General features: G+C 33.5%; 2 protein-coding genes across 2 annotated transcripts in view; one reads left to right on the top strand and one right to left on the bottom strand.

Annotated features, from left to right (window-relative positions):
• LOC138707996 (uncharacterized) overlaps positions 1-25,729 on the bottom strand; it is a 135,967-nt gene that overhangs the window by 63,441 nt on the left and 46,797 nt on the right. The window lies entirely within an intron of this gene.
• On the top strand, positions 1,562-24,377 carry LOC138709575 (uncharacterized). Its single transcript, XM_069840449.1, has 5 exons — positions 1,562-1,673; positions 3,917-4,070; positions 9,985-10,181; positions 14,293-14,400; positions 24,015-24,377. The coding sequence occupies exons 2-5, from the start codon at positions 3,921-3,923 to the stop codon at positions 24,166-24,168; spliced, it is 609 nt and encodes a 202-aa protein (XP_069696550.1). The 5' UTR covers positions 1,562-1,673; positions 3,917-3,920; the 3' UTR covers positions 24,169-24,377.

The raw sequence follows: 25,729 nt of genomic DNA, 5'->3' as shown, positions 1-25,729 counted from the left end.
TAAGCCTGTAGTTTCCAAATTACATCTCCAACTTACAACCTAATTACGTATTTTAAAAGGCCATGGAGTAGGTTATTTTACGACGCTTTATCAACATCTTCGGTTATTTAGCGTCTGAATGAGATGAAGGTGATAATGCCAGTGAAACGAATCCGGGGTCCAGCACCAAAAGTTACGCAGCATTTGCTCATATTGGGTTGAGGGAAAACCCCGGAAAAACCTCAACCAGGTAACTTGCCCCGACCGGGAATCGAACCCGGGCCACCTGGTTTCGCGGCCAGACGCGCTGACCGTTACTCCACAGGTGTGGACAAAAGGCCATGGATTCTCCCGCATTTAATGCACTGCATACCTATAACTATATCTAATATTTAATGACACGCGTTTAAACGTGCAATTTTTTTAACATTGTAATCTTACATTGTGAAGAAATGTTTAACTGTTGTATAAGTTTACGTAATAAAATGTATAGTTTTAAAAGCATTTATTTCGTAATAATACAGACGTTGACAAATTATTAGACTAAAACGTTTTCTTGGAAACACAATATAATTCGTCATATCAACTATCAGTATAATTCACAGAGTCTCTATTGTTGTAAATATCATTGTTTGCATCTTGTGGTACATTTTTCCCATTGTTGATTATATTTTTTTCTGACTATGTTGGTAATACTGGTGTTTTAATTATATACTGCAAAAGATATTCTCCCATGGCCTGCAAGTAGACCGGACATGAACGAAATTGAAAATCTGTGATCTACACTGAAGAAGAAATTGAACAAAAAGAGGCTTACAACCATACATGGAAATATTTAAGCACTGTCTTATATCTGGCTAAATGATGCTGATATTCAAAGGAAGTGTCAAACTTTGGTTTCCAGCATCCCTGACAAAATCAACGTCTTAATAAAAAATAAGGGAATGTTCACAAAATATTAGTAACCTACAGCCCTGAATTTTCTGTTCATTATATCTGTGCAAATTACATTTTTGTTCATTATTTCTACCGATAAATACAGCTTCGTTGCACATATAATTAATTTAGTCTAATAATTTGTCCACGTCTGTACACTAATGCAACTTTTATTGATGGCACTGCTATACTTTCCTTGTATGAGAGTTCTCGTCAAGCCTTGCAATATCTACAAAGTAATACTGACTATTTACAGCAATGGCCATAGCAATAGCTTGTCCAATTAAGCTCCTCTAAATTACGCTACGTAGAGAAAAATGCGCTGAGGTTAGGTTAAATGAAGAATAACTACCACAAGACAATTATATGAGGTATCTAGGACTGAGCTTATGTGAACATCTGATCTGGAAACAATAATTATAACTAAAAGGAAGGAAGACAATCTCAAATTACTGTAACTTAATTGGAAACAGAAAAGGAAAAAATAAAATAAAAAGAAATGAAAGAAAGAAACAAAGATAGGAGGGGTAAAAGTCTCTTGTAGGTTACTTAAAAACATCTTTCCAGAGGTCCATGAACTACTACATTACCCAGTGCCACCTGCTCCTTCTGTCTTCTGTTAATTAACGCCAATGCTTTCAATTATCAGCTCAAGAACGAAACTGTAATTTAGTTCGGAATCTGTAACTTCACACATACAAAGTGGAAAACAGTTGCGGAAAAGAAACCACTTGTGATCGTCGTAATTCTGACCGAAGGTAGGGTAGCAATATATTACTGCACGTCGTATAAGTTGTAACATTCATTAGTGTAGTTTTTAGGTAAATATTGTGGGTAATATTATAATTAAAGGAGAGTATGATTATTTTTTTTTGGTGTGTACAAATATCATTGCTACTATAAGTGAAATTTCAAATTAGTTTTTCAAACAAAAAAAATTGGGCCCACATGTAAAAAAATTCCAGGATACAGCAATTAACTAAAATTGATATCTGATCCATTATTAGCTATGAAATTTTATTGCCAAATACAGTGAATATGAATAAATAGTGCGATAAATATTTCTTTCTTATTGTTGTTTTTTTATCGGTCATTGGAACTTACTTCCTGGATGAACCTCTTACATATTTTTGTTCATAATAATGGCTTATGACCATAGTAAAGTTTGTATTGCTTTGAAAGTAATGTCTATATTTGTCTAGAATGTTCTAAAATTGTACTCAAATTGACCAAAAGTACTGTTTATAAACCAAGCCGTAGGACATATCTCTAAACTTTTTTCTATGTAGTAGTACTGATACGTATTGTACCATATAGAAACTTGCATTAAATAATACCTGTATGTGTTTATGTAGTTGTAATATTCTGTTACGTGAGAGCCTGCAATATTAAAAGTAACAACGATTAAACTGTGCATTAGTAAACCAAGGTGACTATACAATACATTGTAGTTGTTTCTTTTCACCAAATCTGAAACAAACTGTTGAATATATGAGGCGTCTAGAATCAAAACCCGCCAAGTCCTTCGAAGAAAAAAAAATGAGATAAAGTTATTTTTCTATGTATCTTCGCATGGGCAATCCGATGCTGGCATTATTTTTCTGCAATATCCGCTGGATTCCTCTGAAAATGCTAGACAAAAGTTAGGGTTAGTTTCAATATCCGCTAGATCCAACTGAATTTCGGCCATTGTTAGTTTCAAAAACCTCCAAGTCCCTTTCTGCCAATCAGGTTGTGGGACTGCTTTACCCAGCATTCCTCAGCTGTGCGATGTTGATTTATTATTTGTGTGGTTAAGCTCTTGTTAAATCTTGTTAAGTTTAATTTCTACTCTAATAATATTCAGTGAAATGGTGGATAGAGTGAGTAGTGAGTTAAAAAATGTTCTTACCAATTAATAATTAATTACATAATTTTGTCGGTACTCCTCTTGTGCCCTCCTGCTATACCAGCTTGTAATAATGCTGTTGGCAGTAAATGGAAAACCAACAGTTTAAGTTTGTTGGACATAAAGAAGTTCCATTCCGTTCCAGACATAATTTTAAGATCTCCTGCTATTTTAAGTTCAGTCCCTGTAAAAGATTTATTTTAAGACGATCTGCATTGAAAGAACAGAAAACAATGCAAGATGAGTTTAACTATAGAACTGACACCGTTGTTGCAAAGGTAGTAACAAGAAAAAACAATAGAATTGAACGTGAAGAATAAGAAGACGAAGAAGAAACTGTTAATCTGGAGGAAGAGAAATGTGACAATATTGAGTAAAATTTGTATGAACTTAAAAAGTGCAACATATATTCAAATTTATACTGCTGTTATGTTTAAAGCATGTGCATAATCATACTTCAAGTCTGGGTTTCATTGCCTACATAATTTGCAAGGTTTAAGTTAAAATGTTTTCCTTTTTGACTCATTTTTATGCTTAGAACTAATTCTCTTACTTTCAAAAGCCTCCAAATACACTTTTCAGTTTCAAAATCAGTTAGGTGCTAATTTAACCTCACAAATTTGTTAGTTTCAATGAAGGGGCAATCCTGTAATTTGTTTGAACGTATCTAATGATAATAAAATACTTGATAAAAGCATTGTTTATATCCCAAAAATGTTTATTTATATGGAAACAGTTTTTTCCATTTTCCCACAAATTTTGTTTTATGGACTTGGAGGGTTTTGATTCTAGACGCCTCATATAAACAAAGTTATAATTATATAAAACTGCAAAATATCATTAACATAACTCAATAAAATACAATATTAATATGGGGTACTGTGGGACCCCACGCGACTACTAGTGTCACAAAACTTAGTGCGCCTACTTAAGGGTTAATATCAGTATAGCTTAGATATTATTAACATAACTTCAAAAAGGATTAACACCATGGATTCCTGAGGAAGAGATGGAGACGCTAACAAGAATAAGCAACATTTTAATACGATCATATAAATCTGAGGATATGAAGGGTTAATTTTATAAGTGTCACATGTGTTTAATTGTTCACAGTATCATGGAAAATTGGCGCCTGTTCTTCCTCACAGCTCTCACGCTCTTCGTTTTCCACACAATGTGCCAACCTGAGCACGACTACATAAATAGTGCAAAGACTCTTTCACGACGGAAACGTTACGTTGTGTATCCAGAGGGCAGCAGTTTCTCAGTAAGTAATTAATTTAATCATTCAAGTACCACTAGTAACTATGACTATTTATATTATGAACTTACATAATTTTTCGGACATAATGTAACGTGGAATTCTTTATGCCTAGTGACATTAAGGCCCAATTGTACAGGGACATCATTTATTTTTACTTGCATTTTTATTGTACCTACATTTCTGAATGTACTTCACTCTCACCCCTTCACTAATGTCCTTGCTCCCGTCAGACACACAAACTTACGGCCGCTGTTGCTTTCGAAGTCTTGAAGCAGTGGAGTAAACACTGCAGTGTATAGTGTGTTTCATAAATATGGTTGCGTTTTCTATAGAAGAAAGAACCTATGTTAATAATATCGTACTAAAAAAATTATATTCAAGAAACGATAAATTCAATTTCAGAGAATATGCTTCAAAATGTTTTTAATAATATGCGTAAAGAGTTGAAGCCTGCATTGTAATGAACGGCAACCATTTTCAGCAACTTGTTTAAAAATTCAGATTAGCTTTTTTTGAATTGAGGTGGCTAGAAGCAAAGGAATGCTAGTGACATTTATAATAACATGAGGTAAGTGCATCCAGTGTAAGCAAAAGTATCTAATATTTTAGTGGCAAAGGGATATTTTAATCGCATCACACATTAAAATTTAAATAAAAATTTCACCGATTATACGAAAGCTTAAATATTTAAACCCCATTTTCTCAAAAGTAACTTAAGTGCACTTACAGCCCTTTACTTATGACCCCCTCAATTTAAATGCACTCTCTGTATTGTATGATAACATAAATAATTAATATGCTAAATAAAGTAGACATTACATAACGAACATAGCCGCCTGAAAAGTTGAGTTTTTGAAAAAAAATGCTACTACTCTACTGTATTTTGATAAATTCCGTAAAAGTGATGATCAAACTGAAAATCGTAATATCGTATTTCCCTACTACATAAATGGATACATTACTTTTCTCTCCTCCTATAGCTAGTAAAATGATTTGTTTACATATTGCACTAGTAACATCAAACTCCTGTAATGGAAAGGGGCAACAGTGTTTCCGAGTATAGCCAGGTTAATGTTAAAAATGTTGGTAAAAATAAAGTGATGTCCCTGTATAAAGCTCTCTGACTAAAGATCAATTTTAATCGAAGATCGGAAAGTGAACCGAGTTCAGACACTTCTTCTATTGTATAAAACTTTTCCGCGATCAAATTACCTTGGTTCAAATGCAATCTAAGTTCACGTGAAAAGGACTTGGCAACATCGCATAAGCAGGTGAAGTATGTGATGCGCGGACCATGTTGTACAGGTTTGTTCAGTGCCGCCAATTTAGCGACTTTAACTCTTTTTCAACGACAATTTCTTTTAACTTTTATATTGCTTAAATAGTGAATTAGCGACCTTTTTAACACTCCATAGTGACAAAATTTAATCTTTCTCTGTTGATAATGAGGAATCTAGCGACTTTCCAACTTCTTTTTGGCGACTTTCCGTACACTATGTTTGAGACACTGGTTTGTTTTGGCATTGTAAATAATGGCAGACAATAAGAAGAAGATTGACTGTTTTCCAAATTGTTATATTATGGTGCTTGATACTGCTAAACATAATAAAGCTATATAAAACGACAATTTTTGTTTAGTAATACAGTTAATTGAAAATTTATGAATGTACCCATCATATCCATTAATAGTTAATGGTTATAAACATAATATAATTATAGGTTATGTTATTTGATATTGCTGAACACGATAAAGCCTTATATACAATTTAAGAATGTTTGTGTATTAAGGGAAGAAATTGAAAACATATATATATATGTATATATGTATATATACACCATATGTATTAATATTAATAATAATGGTTATTCTTTTTGCACAATCTGCCACTCGTATATTTCAAACAGAAAAGAAATAACTGAACTTGGATCATCTAACTTAATCGGAGAAATTTCTTCAGTCAAAGTTGACTTTAGTTTAAGACCAATTAATCTCAGATTAGACTTTATACAACACAAAATTCCAAGCTCAGCTAGAACGAGGATCAATTTAATCTCTGATCTAAGATTAAATGATTTATACAATCGTCCCTAAGTGTGATATTGAGTACTATATTGTCTCGTGGAATCAGTGATAAATCCCGTATAAGAAGTCGTACAGTTTCAATCAAGCAGGGTTATCTACCATTGCAATATTGTCGAAATAATCTTATCACACGTGAACGCAATGGGAACCTTTTTGTCACGGTGTCCCGACAGATGGCAGCAGGGGCTAACCCGGTCCAGGTCCGACAGCATGGCGTCTACTTTGTTTATATTGTATCACATTCGTCAATTAAAGAGTCTTTCACTTTCACATCAGCATTATAAACTACCGGTATATTAGTAGAAATGTTTTCCGGGCTATGAGACCAACAGACCACGGCCTCATAGCCCGGAAAACTTTTCTATTATTGACGCCGGCCGTGAAAGCCTACACTCCAATATACCGGTATATTACTTTTATATGAGGATGTAACTCTGCTTTTTACAAAAGAAAACGTATTCACTGATGCCAAATGAACACACAATAAATATTTTTCATTATACATTTTCATCCCCATATCACAGTCTCGTTTTTCACACAGCTGCAAATAAACCTTAATGCAGACGTCCGATATGGCAGGGAGTACAGTATCGCTATTAATATCCCGATACAAAGAAGGATGTGGCAAATCCATTTCGAACGTAGGCCTATCATCTTCACTAGGAATGATGTCACGTTGGTTGAAGGTTACATCGTAATCTTTCAGTCTGAAACAAGAATTTTTTTACCAAATGTTAGGCCTACATATCAGAGTTTAAATAAGAAATATTTTCACTGAATTTAAATTCAATCCAATCCTCAATTTAGTAATGACGTAAATGTAATAATATAAAACTTTAGGTCTAGGAACATACCTCTGTACAAGATCTGCTTTCGTGCCATGAATTCTCGCTTTCCTTCGGCGTAATTCATTTTTCAATTGAGTTAAACTCCATTCATCGTATTTCTCCATTATTCACACTTTTGCATAAATTAATAGGGAGCGTAAAGTTATGTTCGGAAATAAACGTCCAGCAACGTCATTTAACAATAAAGAACAAGCACATTAGCGCGCCATGTGGGACCGGGTTAGCCCCTGGTGCGCTCTGGTGGTGAATTCTGCTACTACACGCAAAAGGTTCCCATTGTCTACTGGTTCCCAATTGTTCATGGCTAGCACGGGGAATATTTAGAAGGCAGTGGCAGTTCATCCTTACTGAAACCATACGTACAGAGTAACAAGGAACGTCATAACCTCATTATAAGTCATTCACGATATGACTATCGTAATGTTTCAAATTACAATTATGAGTATTGTAATACCAAGTTACGATAAGTATATCGTACAACGTTTTATCCACTTTAGTAAAAAGTAATTTTTTATAAAAGTCATTGTACTATTTTTATTAGTTTTGAACATGTATTTTGTGGAGAAGGGATTATTATTATTATTATTATTATTATTATTATTATTATTATTATTATTATTATTATTATATTGCACACTTATACAAATTACAAAATAATATTTTATTGTCAGTTGATATACCATCAGCTTTAAATTCTGAAATGTAACTTCTTAATTTTAAAGTGGTTCAATGTGGCAATTTTGCCATTATACAATTATTAACAGAACTGAACCAATGTGTATTGTAACTGGCATGTATAATATTAACTGTGGAGCTGCATATCTGCTTTCTGTTACAAACTTCAAAATTAAAATTAAACAGTCTCTGAACTTGCTTTCCCATTGTTGAGAAGGCTGTTAATTTTCAAATAACTCTGATTTTAAAGAAATTACTGAAAATGTGTAAAACTCTATTGTTCAGACGTATTTTTAAAATTTATGGAATTTTATTTTATTTTATTGCTAAGCTTAGTAAACTATGGACTGTTTTTATATAAGATATGGAAAGCATATGGAAATTAATTAAAGTATGTACTACTGTATATTATGAAATAAGGAAAATAAAAGTAGCATTTTTCAAATTCACACATTGTGAAACATAAATATAATGCAAAATATAATTGGTATTAGCTTTATTAGTAAACTAGCCGTACCCGTGCGCTCCGCTGCACCCGTTAGAAATAAATATAAAGTAATTACATAATTAAAATAGGACATTTGAACCAGGGAACATTCGTGTTTGATAGAGGGATAAATCGTTTAATATGTTACTTAATTTAAATTGTATTTAAAATATTAAAATGCGATCTTTTTGATCCACAGACCACTCATTTGGTGCAATGAAAATCCCTTTAACATGTTTCTTAATTGTTATTACCAATTATTTTTGGAAAAGCGAAAATTAACAGAACAATTTTGGCTACAGATTTATTATTATATTATATTATATTATATTATATTATATTATATTATATTATATTATATTATATTATATTATATTATATTATATTATATTATATTATATTATATTATGAAAAAGTGTGTTGATAACGGATGTACTCGAATTAGAAATTTTTAATTTGTTGTGGGAACTCTTGAATCTCAGGAGGAACAACTTTTACAACAGCGCAACATAATCTGCTTCGCTCATTACCCAATTTTCTTGCATTGCATTTCTTGCATATGTATTTTATGCATTTTAACACGATTCAATTGAGCATAGTTAAAATTTGAATTATAAAATGATGGATTGCTAACCTAACGTACTATTACTGCATACTAAATCAATACACTCTCGTTGTTCGTTAATTCTCTGAGATAAAAATGAATATGTTCATAAACATTATTATAAGATATACAGGAAATGAATATACAGAATAACCTATCAAGTTTTCTGTGCATAAGAAGCTATTTTAATCTTACCTGTCCTCAATTCACTCACAAGTTACTGTAATAACATTATAGCATTATGTCCATCCAGAGAAACTACATTTTCCAATGATGAAATAATGATTAATTATACAAATCGGTTAATTTAGCTTCCGATATTACCATACAAATACAGAAACATTGTCTGTAGGCTATGTTTCATAGCTTTCGATTGTTGTGTCCAAGGCCCCTTATAGACGAAGTCATTTGTTTTTTAATTCAATACACCGCCTTAGATGGCAGTTATTTTAATTTTAAAACTCATTTATCTCATTAAATATCAGTCCTATCAAAATTTTTCAGAGAATACAACTTATCAGAAATCATTTTTAAAGAAACTGTTGTTATGTAACATATTTCACAAAAATCAATAATAAACGAGATATTTCGATTTATTTAATTCAGGTCCCCTTATAAACCCCCTTTTAAATAACGTATTTTGAATGCCATATAGCCTATAATCTAAGTTACAACGAACTTAATTTATATTCCAATTTTCATCGAAATCGGTTCAGCCATTATCGCGTGAAAAGGTAACAAACATACAGACAGACAGACGTACAAACAAAAATTTCAAAAAAGCTATTTTCGGTTTCAGGGTGGTTAATTATATATGTTAGGACCAATTATTTTTGGAAAATCGAAAATTACCAGAAACATTTTGGCTATAGATTTATTATTAGTATAGATACTCTGAAATATAGAGAAATATCGAAAATAAAAGCAGCATTTTTCAACTCCACACATAGTGAAACATAAATATAATGCAAAATGTAATTGGTATTAGCTTTATTAGTAAATATGTAACTACATAGAAATCCTTTCCCTGGTGATATGTTCCCTAGGCTTGAACCGTATGCTTTAACAAGCTTCACGTCATATCCTAATACGAGTAAGGAAATTTACCACTGGTAACTAGAGCGCTTAGAGTAGGTGTAGGGGAATTTATGTTTTGATGGTAATTTAGGGAAATTTACAATTGGCCAGTAAATTTATTCCAAATGTTTTAACCTCTGCAGATAGCCTTCTGCGTAACCTGGAAGATGCTGATAGCGGGGGATGTCGACGTCTACACGCATGCTGTCAACTGGGCGGTATCTTACGACTTGCCGAATCACACATTCCGGAACCCTGGAACTAACCGACTAGTTCCACCTTTTAGTTTGCGGAGACAACGGAGGGAACTGTATCGCAGTTTGGAGACAGCCATGGATTCGTAAGTAGCCTATTTGACTTTGATTTTACTAATGTTGGAAGTCTTGCACAATCTAAGAATACAACAGCGTCATGCGCGATGGCGGTACAAGAGCCCGAATATTTTGTCAACAGTAATCTCACTAGACGTTTTGATTTATCTAGAGAAAATCAAAACTCGAGTGGGATTTAATTGACTATTACACGATTAGAAGAAAGTATATGAAGATTAGAAGTAACAAAGTACTCCAATAAAATAAAATATTAATTGACTTACGAAAATACAACTGTCTTCAAATGTATTATTGTACCATCTCAACATTACAAATATTACGCTAGATGCATGCTAGATGGCAGTAGTGAGCAATGCCTTCTCGTCGAGAAGTTCTCGATCTATACTTATACACGATGACAATGTTACTAGTCAAGAAGGCTTTGTTGATTCAGTTTCATTTTTATTATTAAAACAGTTGCATTCCACTTCAATTATCCGAATCCCAGTAATCAACGTCACTTGACAGATGATTTTCAATGAATCTTAATATTAAACAATATCTGATACGTGACTATCCATAATATCATATAGCAGAAGCTTTAACATAACCTAACTAATATACTGTACACAAGTGTTAGAAAAGTTTTAATTAACGACGATGACATAAAAATAAACATGAATAATTTTAAAAGGAATAATTATTGAATGTACAATTTTCAAATTTGAATGTGGTTGGTGGTTCAATTGATGTTATATTGGACGTGTGCGTAATAGAAGTGGAACTCGTTGATTTAGGTCTACATGGTGTATTCAACTTATTCAGGATTTCCGAATGGTGCTCTTCATTTATTTGTAAATCGGATTTCAGAAGATGCATAGGTATGATCAGTGATTTTTATTAATTCTTGTTCTTGAATGCCAATGCGAGTCATATTTGAAACTGCTGTGCATCGACTGGAGTGGTTTGTAATTTTATATATATATATATATATATATATATTTTTTTTTTGACGTCCAGACCAGCGCAGTTTCAAATGTTGGCAAACAAAGAAACAAATGCTAGGGACGCGATAAAATTGGTGCGATAAGCAGCCATGATTGGTTGAAATACGTCCTTTCGTACAGTTTTATTGGTCAAAAGTAGTATGACGTAGTAAGAGTGTAATAGTCATTATAACACACAAAATATGCAGGCGAAAAAGGTAATTAAAACATGAAAAACTGCATTGTAAGTCTAGAATAGACAAAGAAGGAAATTAAAACTTGAAGAAAAAAATTAACTTTGATATAGAGAAAAATATTTTAGCAATTAATTTCTTCGATATTCTTGCAGAACACTTTGCTATTCGTTGCACATTACTACTCGGTTATATTCAGCTTCTCTTATGGAAAATATTGCCTTCTATCGGATAGAACAGTTTTCATAACAGACATCATCATTTAACTTCAACTGATGTAAATGGAGCATGTTTGAATATTTATAATTTGCAACCTCTATAGAAGAAGGAAAACAATAGTATTTGGTATTTTTTATTTAGTGGAAGTGATTAAGTTCATTTTAACGTCAGTTTTATTTTTTTCTAATAGAACACAAAGTTTTTCATCAGGTAGGTTTATTTCTACCAGAACTGAACATGAAAAAAACAGCATTGTAAATCTAGAAAAGACAAAGTAAATTCTGCCAAATATTGTAATGTAGAAGGCGTTACTACAGATTCTGATTTTTCGCACAAAAACAAATAACTTACTTTTTAACTTGTTTCATCGGTATCTTATCCTTGACAGTTAAGGAAATATTATACATCCACTAGCGATGAAATTGTACAGTAAATTAACAACGGTAATAACATTAATTTTTTTAACTTTCATACTTTGCGTGGATCACTATATTTAATGGAAAAAGGAGCATCTGAGAAGAAGGCTAGTGAAGTACTTTGTATGGAGTGTGGCATTGCACGTGGCAGAAACAAGGACATTACGACGAAGTGAAGAGAAGCAACTAGAAGCATTTGAAATGTAAATATGGAGAAGAATTGAGCGTGTGAAGTGGACAGACAGAATAAGAAATGAAGCTGTGTTGGAAATAGTGGATGAAGAAAGAATGATGCTGAAACTGATCAGAAAGAGGAAAAGGAATTGGCTGGGTCACTGGCTGAGAAGAAACTGCCTACTGAAGGATGCACTGGAAGGAATGATGAACGGAAGAAGAGTTCGTGGCAGAAGAAGATATCAGATTATACAACATAAAAATATATGGATCATATGAGGAGACTAAGAGGAAGGCAGAAAATACGAAAGACTGGAGAAAGCTGGGTTTGCAGTGAAAAACCTGCTCTCGGGCAGAACACTATGAATGAATGAATTAACTCTTAAATTCGAAAATTATCCTATAGCATATAATAGGTTAATAGGCTATATGCTATAATTTTAATAAAACAATAAAAAAAATTGGTAGGAAAATTAATATTTCACAATCCTACTATAATATTGTACAAAATATAAAATATGGACATTGCGATAGTAGTTTTCTTTACGGTCCGACACGGTTTAATAAACTAGTGTGAGAAAATAAGTTTTGCCAATTTAAGGGTTAATGACTAGTAATAAACCACGTGATATTCTTTGCAAGATGTGAATTTCTCTTTGTCCATCATACGGTAATATAGCAACAACGATGAGTTGAAAATGAACATCACACACTAGGAAAACGTCTGTTGTTTTGTATTGTGTTGCCCACTATAAATCTGACACATTTTGGCGGTTATGGATTCCTGGAACACATTGAATAAAAATCATGGACTGATAGATATACTGTTATGCCGATATAGCCTATGAATAATAAAGTATTATTTGTTCAATGGCATCTTAAAGTATTCATAGCGTTTGTAGACTACAGCAAGGCTTTTGATTCTGTAGAACACAAATATATCTCGCAAGCTCTCGCAAACCAGGGGATTCCAAGCATATACATCAGGCTCCTAGCAAAGCTATACGAGGGGTATAAAGCAAGAATAATGACGGAGACAGAGGGCGAAAACTTTGAACTAGGCAGAGGAGTGAAACAGGGAGACCCGCTCTCTCCGAAGCTCTTCACATGCTTGCTTGAAAACCAATTCAGGAAACTGAATTGGGAAAGTAAATACGGGATCACCATAGATGGACTGAGAATGACCCACCTCTGGTTCGCAGACGATATAATATTGGTAGCGCAATCAGCAGCAGATCTGAAACAGATGCTTGAAGAATTGGACAGGATAAGCAAAGAGGCAGGCTTATCCATGAACCCAGAAAAGACGAAACTAATGACCAACACGTCTGAAGACCGGATCCACTTAAATGGCCAGCCACTAGAATATGTGGAAGATTATACCTACCTGGGCCAGAACCTGTCCTTCTCCAGCAATTCAGAGAAAGAAATAAAGAGACGAATCAGCATGGTATGGAAGAAGTTCTGGTCTCTAAAGTTCATACTTATAGACAAATTCCAGAAGCTAAGCTTAAAGGTTGAGACCCTGGAAAAATGTGTATTACCTGTACTACTGTATGGATGCCAAACCTGGTCCCTAACATCAAAACAGAGGCGTATGCTTCAAACCTGCCAACGCAGTAAGGAAAGAAAAATCCTTCAACTTTCTCTGGGGAACAAAGTAAGGAACGAGAAGCTACGCAACCGTACCGGCATGAAAGACGTCCTAAACACCGCAGAAAGCCTGAAGTGGAAATGGGGAGGGCACGCGGTAAGGATGGACCACAGACGATGGACGCACAGACTGACATTGTGGGATCCCAGGATCGGCAGAAGAAGAGTGGGACGCTAGACGACTAGATGGGCCGATTTCTTCAAGAAGAAGGCAGGACCACATTGGACGAGCAGTACAAGAGACAGACAGCTGTGGAGAAATCTAGAAGCCACCGTCCTCAGTGTGTAGTGGGGTGCGAATCTTACAAGTGCATATAGTGTTTGTGTACATAGAACACTCCTTAGGATCGGCTCACCTAACGAGTGAAGTCTACTGAGCCAAGCCCTGCCAATCAGGAGGCCCTTGCCCTTACGGGATGCAGTAGGCTAAATTTATTATTTATTTATTTATTTATTTATTTATTATCTAACATTATTATTTACGCCTGTGTACTTCAGGGGAGGTGTTAACGGTCGCAGCTGCATCAAGAGGGCGCTGTGCGAGGCCGCCCAACGACTCAAGCCGAAGGGAAGTCTCATGGAGGAGATCCTGAGGGTGCTGTTCACGTAAGTATAACCAAAGCCACCGTTTTTGGCTTGTGAAATAAGTAATGGGAACATTGAGAGCGAGTATCATATCTTTGCCAGAGTCTGTGAGCGTGAAAGGTAACAACTACCCCTGATTGGTAGATTGTTGACGTCACATCTGTTTAGGATGTGGTAGCACTTTCAGCAGAAGTGGCAACATGCCACTGAGTGGACAGCGTACTCAAGGACACACCCCAGAAACGCGATGTCTTGCCTTTGACGCAGTCAGTGTTAGGTGGTACCGTTCTCAGCTGCACTGGCAAGAAGTTCTCACTGACTGGCTTTTTACTGAAGGACACGCGCCAGAAACGCTGGCACTGGCTGTAAAACATCGCGACCCTCCTCTTTCCTCTGCCACTGTATCCCGATTTCTTTATGTCATGAGTAGATTCATGCGTTTGATCAGCTATAATCACCAAGCAAACCGCAACAGTTTAGTTACGTCTGAGGTATCATATCAGTGGTACTCAACCCCAGATAATTTCACAGTTCAGGTCTGATGTTCAGTAAGGTAGTTAACATGCCGAAAAAAAAAGCAAGAAGCAGATAGTTTGTGTAAATAATTTTGTTTTACTATGATTTATTGTATTATTGTAATTTCCACCATTTATATATTAATTTATTTATTTAATTATTTATATACTCATTTATTCATTCGTTCATTCTTTCGTTAATTTGTTTATGTTCGACCATGCCGAAATGTAGTAATTATACACCTGGTAGTAGCCCTTTAATGCACATCATTAAAGTACACCTATTCATTGTAATTCAGTTGTTCAGCCAATGAGAAATCTCCATTGTACTGATTGTACCAGTTTAAAACCGCAAGTATCGATTATTCTCGGATATGCAATCGAAAGACAATTAGCGAAAGTCACGGAGGCTGGAAATCCAATACTGTCGCAGAAGGTTATGTTCTGTTACTATAATAATTAGCGTTAATTGTAAATAATATTCAAATAAATTCAATTTGTCATCTCGTTTTTCAATTCTAAATCAATTTCCAGGTTATATCAAGACTAATCTTCATGTTATTCTCTAGATTATATCAAGGTCAATGACATTCGTGTTTCGGAAAAAAAAATCAATACCTTCGCGTCTGCGTACATCTCGCAATTCAGGTCAGTTCCGTTTCTCACTTACATAACCATAACATGAATACTTATGAATAATTTCAAGTTAGAAATATGGTCGAGCATAAAAAAGTCGTGTGAAACTTGCCTATAATGGTAATTAAGACGCTCGTATAAAAATTATGAAACTCGCATGCTCTCGTTTCATAAACAAACATACTCGCGTCTTAATTACTACCATTATAGGCTCGTTGCATAATGTACTATTATTTCTTCATTTCGGTCATTCATTCATTCTTTGATTAATTTATTTATAGATGTGTACATACGTGTGCTGAGCCCAATGACATGTTCACGCATAAAATAAGTATTCATAATTAATATCTACAGTCTGGCAGAATAATAATAATAATAATAATAATAATAATAATAATAATAATAATAATAATAATATTGAACTGCCCCCCAATGAGGGTAGCCCTTACGGACTCAGTATATCCTCAAAAAAATTATTATACATATGTAAACATAGATATTAAATGTTAAAGAAGGGAAACAAAGAAAAGGGCGTGAAAAATTACAATTGCTATTAATGTGACACCATGTGATTAATTAGGATTTGGCAGGATTTTTTTAACACAATTATCACAATGTCACCCCTCAGAGATGTTGGCAGAGCAAACTGCCGTCGAAATTCTTTGAAAAAAGCTGGTATAGTCCTTCGAGCGCCTATGAGCAAGCCGAATACCTCAACGTGAATTAAGGCATATTTCAGCTTGAAATAGTTGACTGTAGGCTCATAGATCGACTTCTTCTCAAGGTGGACCTCGGCTGACTGATGACATCCTACTTCGAAACGTATCGTGGGGTCCACAATGATGCCCTGTTTAGTGTCAGCATTGTACGCTAAAATATCTCCTCGTCTCGTTGACCCATTTTCAGCTAGACAGGAGATTTCTTCTTCTACTATCCAGCCTTTATTTCTTAATGCGGCAGCAATTTTGGATCTTATAAGATGATGTCTAGAGTTCCTCAAGAGCAATCCCTGTTCACAGAATCCCAAGACCTGTGCTAAAGTTTCAATCTCCGGGTAGCCATGTCTGCACCGGGTTCCGTCGAGAGATCTGCCGGGAACGGAACGAACAGCTGCTAAATTTGCTGTCATTTTCAGGCTAGATATCCATTCACTAGTCGAAAGTCCTTTCTTGTTTGCAATCCAACTGTTGGCGGCTGTTACTTCGCTATACATCTCAACACCTTTTCCCCGTCCTGAAAGGGTCTTCCTTGATTGCAATAAATGGAGACAAAAACCTGCAAACATTTCTAAATGTACGGAAGTTGAAACATCACGGTCGAAATATATATTTTTTATTTCAATATTAACTCATTTTGAACTGTGAATATACAAATTTCAATCCTTTTAATAACTTGTTATATTATTTTCTTCGAAACTCGTTTTCACACTGATAAAATATAATCTATTCTCGTAAATGTGCAATTTAAATATTCAAACTCTGTAAACAAGAAAAAAATAATGAGCCTTGGTTTTTTACTTTTTGGATGAAGAACATAAGCAATGAAACAGAAAAGATCTAGAACAGACGTCTCCACAAGCCTACTCGCGAGTAAGCCCCTGAACGGAACCGAAGCCAGTACGTAATGAGCGCGCTCCGCCTCACCCATCCCCACCTGTACTGTACTCAATGTTTATGCGCAAACGAAGAGCAGTGGCGGACTGCCATTATCATTGTGTTGTTCGGAGTGTTCCACCGTTTCACACTGTCTTCTAATCATGGATGTAGTACATTCAAGGATGAATTGGAAGAGACATATTTTTGAGTTAGTGGGGAGAATGTGAAACGCTTAATTTTTTCGAAAATTCTTAAGCGTGTTTTAAAATTCAACATGCGACGACAATACTCGACTCTTCACAAAGAATATCATACAATTACAGGCATGTTGGACATGTGAAAATAATTTATTTTGGGGCTAACTGTATGACTGTTGGTTATACATAATAATCAGTATATTACAATACGTTTACACTCAGTTCTGCATGACATACTTATAGTTTTTCGTTTAATTTTAGGTGAAATGCGTAGGCCTACAAATATTTTGATAAATATAAAACAAGAAAATACAAACACAAATCACACACGTGTCCTCAGTCTTAAACAGAAAAAGCTTCTTGCTAGCTATGTTCTAGCTTGGAATATTAGAAAATCAATGAAGCCCTTTACAGAAGCATCATTTGTAAAATCGTGCATACAGGACGTTACTAAAATACTGTGTCCAGAACAAACTCAAAGTTTAAGAAAATTAAATTGTTTCCAATTACAGTTCAGAGAAGGAATTTCAAGATTGTAAACGTAATTGAATCTGAAGTCGAAACCAAAATTAACCAGTTTGTAGCTTACTCAGTTGCACTGGACGAAAGCACAGATATGAATGACAAAGCTCACCTAGCCATTTTCATCCGAGGAGTTAATGAACATTTTACTGTGTCTGAATGTCTTCTAGATGTAATTACAAAATATAACTGGAGAAGATCTTTTTCAGCACTAAAGGCACCATAGAACAGAAGAGGTTGAATTTGCAGCTTCATAGTATGTCAAAATAATATACAAATGTATGATATTTCTTATTCTTTTGATGTTATTATTTGTAAACATAAGCAGACTGTTCCCGCGATCCCCCACTGATGGCTCCCATCTGTTGAGGTACGAGTCTCTTCCCCTTCTCTAGCCTTACAGCACACTGTGTTCGGCGGGCAGCATCGAGAGCACGAATGACGATACGCTTTTTGAGACCTCTGATATAGAATGTAGATGCGTTTTACTTATTATGCGAATAATCTTCTGTTACCCATAAATTGGCTATAAATAAATATTTGGTTCGTTGTTAAATCCACGTGACAGTATATTTTGTACTTGCGTACTATTCCCATTGTTCAGCGCCCGTACATGCAGATACACGAATAAGCAGATGAAAACACGCGAAAAGGAGCTGCGAGTCGTCGACAGTTTTCAGTAGTTTTCTTCCTTTTTTCTCTAAGGTCCCTGAGCCAAATAACGCCATGTATACCTTTAACGCCACCCTATTAAAATTTGTTAACGACACAAGTTTTCGGTAGTGCACTACTGTAGCCTGCATTTGCTTGCAATCTAGTGATGAAATGAGTTACTAGCTGTCCACTGACATTTACGAGTGACATTATATTCCATCATTTTCCTGTTGTGTGTTGATAGTGAATGGCTGTTCTTATATCAAGGTAAGAGGCAATATTTTATTTTGTGTGTTGAGCAAATAATAACTATATTAAACTATATATTTTCGTGATCCTCAAACATTCTTCTACGTATAGAAAGTATTTGCTGTCTATAAAATTTGAAAATGTTAGAGGAACAGGCATGTCATGTTATCAAGTACTTAGTACCGCTTTAACGCCATGTGGCGTTAAACGTCTACAGACAAAATTTTAGGTTATGTTAGTACTAAGGCTGACAGTAGAGCATCAGTGTGAAAACATCAGGAAAATCACTAAGCTTTCAACTTACAAATGTTCATAATGTGCAATGATGGTATTGGTTCAATTGCTTATCGAGCTCTTAATTTTTTTATTTTACGTAACTTAATTTTTTTTTGTTTTACTTATTGGAAAACATTGATATTAAACTAAGGTAAATGCTTTTGTGTTTAATAACTTTCTACTGTGTCACATTGTCTCTTTTTTTTTAAAGTAAGGAGTCACTGGAAACATATTTTCCTAATCCATCAGGTGTTTCAGTTTCAGATCAGGAATCTTTCATTAGTATTGAGTGATTTTGTATCTTTTATTAACAGAAACTCAAATTTAGTCGCTTAGTTCAATTTGTGTTGCTTAGGAAAAATAATTCATTAACAATTATAAGTGTATAGGTTACTAGAAAATAGGTGGCGTTAATTGGACAACCTGTTCCTAATAACGCCAGTTTACAAAGTGTTCCTATTTGAGTTCGAATTCTTGTTCGGTATATAATATATCCATTTTCATTGTGCTATTTTGTAAAGATAAGATTACAGTTTCAATTTCATAATTTTCGTGTTTGTACATAACTTATTTCCAGAGCAAAAGTGACTGAAGTGTTAAGGTGGCGTTATTTGGTACGTGTACCTTATTACATACAGGGCTATTACAAGAGAATCATTCGTTTTCAAACTGCTATATTTTCCAAAATATTACTCGTACAACAATGAGTGAGTAATATGGAGAATATAGCAGTTTGAAAACGAAAGATTCTTTTGTAGTAGCCCTGTATTTTACTCTCTCAGATAGCTACATCAATAACATTCTGGCAAGCTTTTTCGCTGTCTTTTCAATTTATTATGTCTGGTTTAATAGCTTCCATTTCTCTTTCCATTTGTAATACAAGATCACATAACGAATTGAATTACCCTTCATCACGATAGGTACCGGTGCTTAGCTATTTCTATAGTGTATTTTAAAATTGAAGACTAGACATAAAAAAGACTAATAATAATAATAATAATAATAATAATAATAATAATAATAATAATAATGATAATAATAATGATGATAATAATAAAAATAATAATGATAATAATAATGATAATAATAATGATAATAATAATGATAATGATAAGAATAATAATTATGATAATAATAATACTAATAATGATAATAATAATAATAATGATGATATTAATAATAATAATAATAATATTGATAATGATAATAATAATAATGATAATAATAATTATAATAATAATAATAATAATGATAATAATGATAATAATAATAACGATAATAATAATAATAATAATGATAATAATGATAATGATAATAATAATAATAATAATAATAATAATAATGATAATAATAATAATGATAATAATAATAATAATGATAATAATAATAATGATAATAATAATAATAATAATAATAATAATGATAATGATAATAATTTATTCATTTTATTTATTTATTTAGAATATTAACGTGCAAAATCAACAGCACAAGGCCAATTACAGTTTTGCACGATACAAAACAGAACAAAACAACAAATGATGATGAGAATGAATGATAGAAAATGGCAATGAGATGAAATACAAACAATATAATGGTCGACATCAATCTTTGATCAAATAATAATTATAAAATTATAAAATTAGTACAATGAGAATTGAAATAATGGAATGGTCTACATGAATCAATAGACCAAATGCAAGAAATATATGGACAAATAATTATTAAAATTAGATCAGTGAGTTAAAACTCAAAGATATACTACACTATAATGATAATAATAATAATAATAATAATAATAATAGTAATAATAATGATAATAATAATAATAGTAATAATAATGATAATAATAATAATAATAATAATAATAATAATAATAATAATAATAATAATAATAGTAATAATAATGATAATAATAATAATAGTAATAATAATGATAATAATAATAATAATAATAATAATAATAATAATAATAATAATAATAATAATAATTATAATGTTTTATTTTCGCTGGCAGAGTTAAGGCCATAAGGCCTTCTCTTCCACTCAACCAGCCTTAATCAATAGAATACATAAATTTAAATTACAAATATTTACACTACACTTAAAAGGTTCTCCAGCAATAATCTTCACTACACATTTATTTAAATTTAGATAAATCTATAAGATAAAGTAGTAACTTAATTTATGAGCTAATTTAATTCAATGAATTATAATTAATTTAATATTTAAAATAGCTAGTAAAATGATGAAAATTAATTTAATATAAGCTTACTAGGACTATGTTACAGGGAAGACTGTCATTACTAAAGAACAAAACACTAGAAAACAGTGCTTTGTTGTCCAACTGCGAGTAGTAATGTATGTATGTATCCAATGCCTACCTATTTCACTTTACGTGATTCGGGTTCCGCATATTGTGGTTAGATGGCAGGACTGTGACCCATTTTCTAGTTGTACACCATTTCGGCGGGCCACACTGTACTTGATGTGCATCTGTGGAGAGTTATGTCATGTAGTAGGGTGAGTGTATGTGTAAGTGTAGTGTATGGAATGAGTGGTGATGATGATGCTGATGACGAGAAAGGGAGAAGGGGAAACCCGGTGCCGGCACGTAGCCTACTCCTGTCGAATAGCACCAAGGAGGCCGCCAGGCTTAACGTCCCCGTCCGACGGACGAATCACTATCTACAGTAACATATGAAGAGTTCGCGGGAAAAAACGGCGAATGTCACATTTCTGTTAAGGATTAGATAATGATCTAATTGAGTCTATAACTGCAACATGTAGTGCTGTTTCTATAGAAAATAATGGAAGGAATTACTGTATTCATGGTGATAATTCTCCTTTTTACCGTTTTTCATAAGAACAACATTACATTTCGCAGTGATCCATTGAATCAGATAATGACATCAACCTTAAGAAAACTGTGACATTCATCGTTTTTCCCCGCGAACACTTCATATGCCTTCTCTTTATAGTAATATTATATATTTTATGCTCGACCATGCCGAAATGTAGTAATTATACACCTGGTAGCAGTCCTTTAATGGACCTCATTAAAGTACACCTATTCATTAAAGTTCAGGTTTTCGATTATTCTCGGATATGCAATCGAAAGACAACGAGGGAAGCGTCACGGAGTCTGGAAATCCAATACTGTCGCAGAAGGTTATGTTCTGTTACTATAATAATTAGCATTAATTGTAAGTAATATTCAAATAAATTCAAATTGTCATCTCGTTTTTCAATTCTAAATCAATTTCCAGGTTATATCAAAATTAGTTCATGTTATTCTCTACATTACACCAAGGTCAATGACATTATTGTTCCTCGGAAAAAATCAATACTTTCGCGTCTGCGCACATCTCACGATATACGAACTATGCACAAGGTCACTTCCGATCTTCATTCAGATACAAATAAAATGAATACTTCTGAATAATTTCAAGTTAGAAATATGGTCGAGCCTTGAAACTTGCCTATAATAATCATTATAGGCTCGTTGCATAATGTACTATTAAGATATCGGTGGAGAAGCTAGGTTCCAAATAAAATTACAATGGGACATATCATCTTTTTATTAGTGGAATGAATCTGGGACATAGTCTTTTTGGAAAAATTATTATCAAAGGTATTGGCACTTAAAGCCTTTTTGTTCCAGTCTTCAATTATTGATTTTCCGAAATTACGTTATTGAAATATTATTCTCAATTACATTTTGTAAGTCATTCATATTTCTCATTCAACTTCTTAGCCAACTTAGGCCCGATTGTATAAACCATTTAATCTTAGATCAGAGGTTAATTTGAACCTTGTTTCAACTGAACTTGGAATTTTGTGTTGTATAAAGTCTAATCTGAGATTAATTTGTCTCAAACTAAAGTCAAGTTTGACTGAAGAAATTTCTCCGATTAAGTTAGATGATCCAAGTTCAGTTATTTCTTTTCTGTTTGAAATATACGAGTGACAGGTTGTGCAAATAAAATATCCATTATTATTAATATTAATAGATATGTTAGGTACATTTATATATATTTCTTTCAATTTCTTGCCTTAATACACAAACAATCTTATATTTTATAAGGCTCTATCGAGTTCAGCAGTATCAAATAACATAACCTATAATTATATTATGTTTATAACAACCATTAATTATTAATGGATATGATAGGTACATTCATAAATGTTCAATTAACTGTATTACTAAACGAAAATTGTCGTTTTATAAAGCTTTATTATGTTTAGGAATATCAAATACCATAACATGATAACAACTTGGAGAACAGTCAACCTTCTTCTTATTGTCCGCCATTATTTACATTGCACAAAAAAAAAGCCAGTGTCTCCAACAGTGTGTACGGAAAGTCGCCAAAAAGTAGTTGTAAAGTCGCTAGATTTCTCATTATCAACAAAGAAAGATTACATTTTGTCACTATGGGGTGCTAAAAAGGTCACTAAATCCCTATTTAAGCAATATAAATGTTAAAAGAAATTGTTGTTGAAAAAGAGTTAAAGTCGCTAGATTGGCAACACTGAACAAACCTGTATAACATGGTCCGCGCATCACGTATTTCACCTGTTTATGCGATGTTGCCAAATCCTTTTCACGTGAACTTAGATTGCTTTTGAACAAAGGTAATTTGATCGCAGAAAAGTTTTATACAATAGAAGAAGTGTCTGAACTCGGTTCACTTTTCGATTTCGATCAAAGTTGATCTTTAGTCAGGGAGTTTTATACAATTGGGCCTTAATGCTGTCATAATCTTTGTTGTATGACAAGCATTGCGTGTTACAGCTACTAGGACAACACAAAATAAATTCAAGATAAACAAGAAACACAGACTAGCTAAAATGAAAGAGATATGATTCTCCAAACTCATATCAGAAATCGAGTCCAGGTTGATGTGTAGCCAGATTGCTAACACTCTAGCCATCTGAACTACGTTTATATTTAAGTTTACATTGAATAAAATATGAATGTTGACTTCCAGGTTACCTCAAGAGAAAGTGGACCCCTACGAGCCAATAGACCACCACATTTACGATGCTGCCTATCGACGGGGCTTATCTGCAAGAAGCTGCTTCCGTCTATATTCGGCCTGTCCATTTTCAATGATCGATGTGTTCCTTGGTTACGGAGCATAGTACACAGTATAAACCTACTGAATTATATCACTGTATATATTTTTATTGTAAAAACGTGAGACCAATAACAATGGTAGACCACAAAGATCCTCAATTCCAGAAAAGAGAAATTGTCAGTGTTTGAAGAATTGTAAATAATAGGCCTATATTATAAATTTTGAAAAGAATGATAGCAATCTTCTGTTAAAACTGAATTTGAATAAAGCCAATAAAATGTTAATGAGATACACTACATATTATTACAACAATGATACATATTACATATATACAGGGACATCATTTTACTTTTACTTCAATTTTTATTGTACCTGAGTTTTTGAATGTACTTCACTCCCACCCCTTCTACTAATGAAGTTCCAACTCCACACAGAACCAAGACCGCAGATAGTAAGCAGTACTGAGTTACTGAGTATAGTACGTTCCAGAAATATGTTCACGTTTTCCAGTGACGAAAGAGCTTTCAATATTGAATCATATTTTCGCACAGGTACTGTCCGTTTGCCTACGTCGCATCCCGATTTCTCCCACCTGCTTCTGCTCGCCCCTCTGTAATAGCTGGGCTGTCTTAGCTCTTTTCTGAAAGCATTAATTTCTGTTTGGAATTGGACGTTTACGTAATATTATACAGCTGTTTAATTTAACTTAAATAAAAGGGCCCCGTTAAGTAATTAACTGTCACGTGATTTCCCCCCTTTCTACAATCCTGCGGCATAACCACTTGGACGGACAGTAGATAGCATGTCTGAGTAATTTTATATTTTCGAGTCCGGCAGAAGTGAAGATTGAATTTACAGTACGTAGAGTAGGTACAGAATTATTTCAACGTGAATTACTAGTACGAAGGACGAAACTGGCAATTGGAATTAGATGCAGTAGTCTATAGTGCGATAATATGCACAAAAGAACTGAAGCCTGTATCGAAATGAACGGCCACCATTTTCAAACTTGTGTTTAAATATTCATATTATGATTATTTTTCAATTTAACTTCTTTCTCTATATTGTACGCTAATATGCTGAAGACAGTATAATATACACTGCATAATGAATACGTCCGCATGGATAACTCAGTTCGTAAGTAAAAACACTTATTCTTAATACAGTACTGTACTTTGATTAAATAAAAACCTAATGAAAATTATGAAACTCAAAATTGCGATATTTCCTAGTTTACGTAAATGGATGAACTACTTTTCTTCCTTCCTATACCTAGTAGAGTGATTTGTTTGTGTATCATCGAACTACAGTCGTGGAAGGGGATAGCAAACTGTGTTTCCGGTTCTCTAAAGGTATAGACAGGTTAATATTAAAAATGTTAGTAAAAATAAAATGATGTCCCTGTACAAGGAGGAAGGCAGAAAATAGGAATGATTGAGAATGTTGGGTTTGCGGTGAAATACCTGCCCTTGGACAGAACACTGAACGAACGAACGAACAAACGAACTAACGAACGAACGAACGATTGAATGAATGAATGAATAAATTAATTAATGAACTCAAAATTTCACAGTGATCTGCATTATGACTCACTGAGACACGAGAGCAACAGAGAAGACAGTTAA

This window comes from Periplaneta americana, chromosome 1 (genome assembly GCF_040183065.1).
Source record: "Periplaneta americana isolate PAMFEO1 chromosome 1, P.americana_PAMFEO1_priV1, whole genome shotgun sequence".
NCBI lineage: Eukaryota > Metazoa > Arthropoda > Insecta > Blattodea > Blattidae > Periplaneta > Periplaneta americana.
The sequence above is the reverse complement of the archived record's forward strand: the minus strand, read 5'-3'. Positions and strand labels throughout refer to the sequence as shown.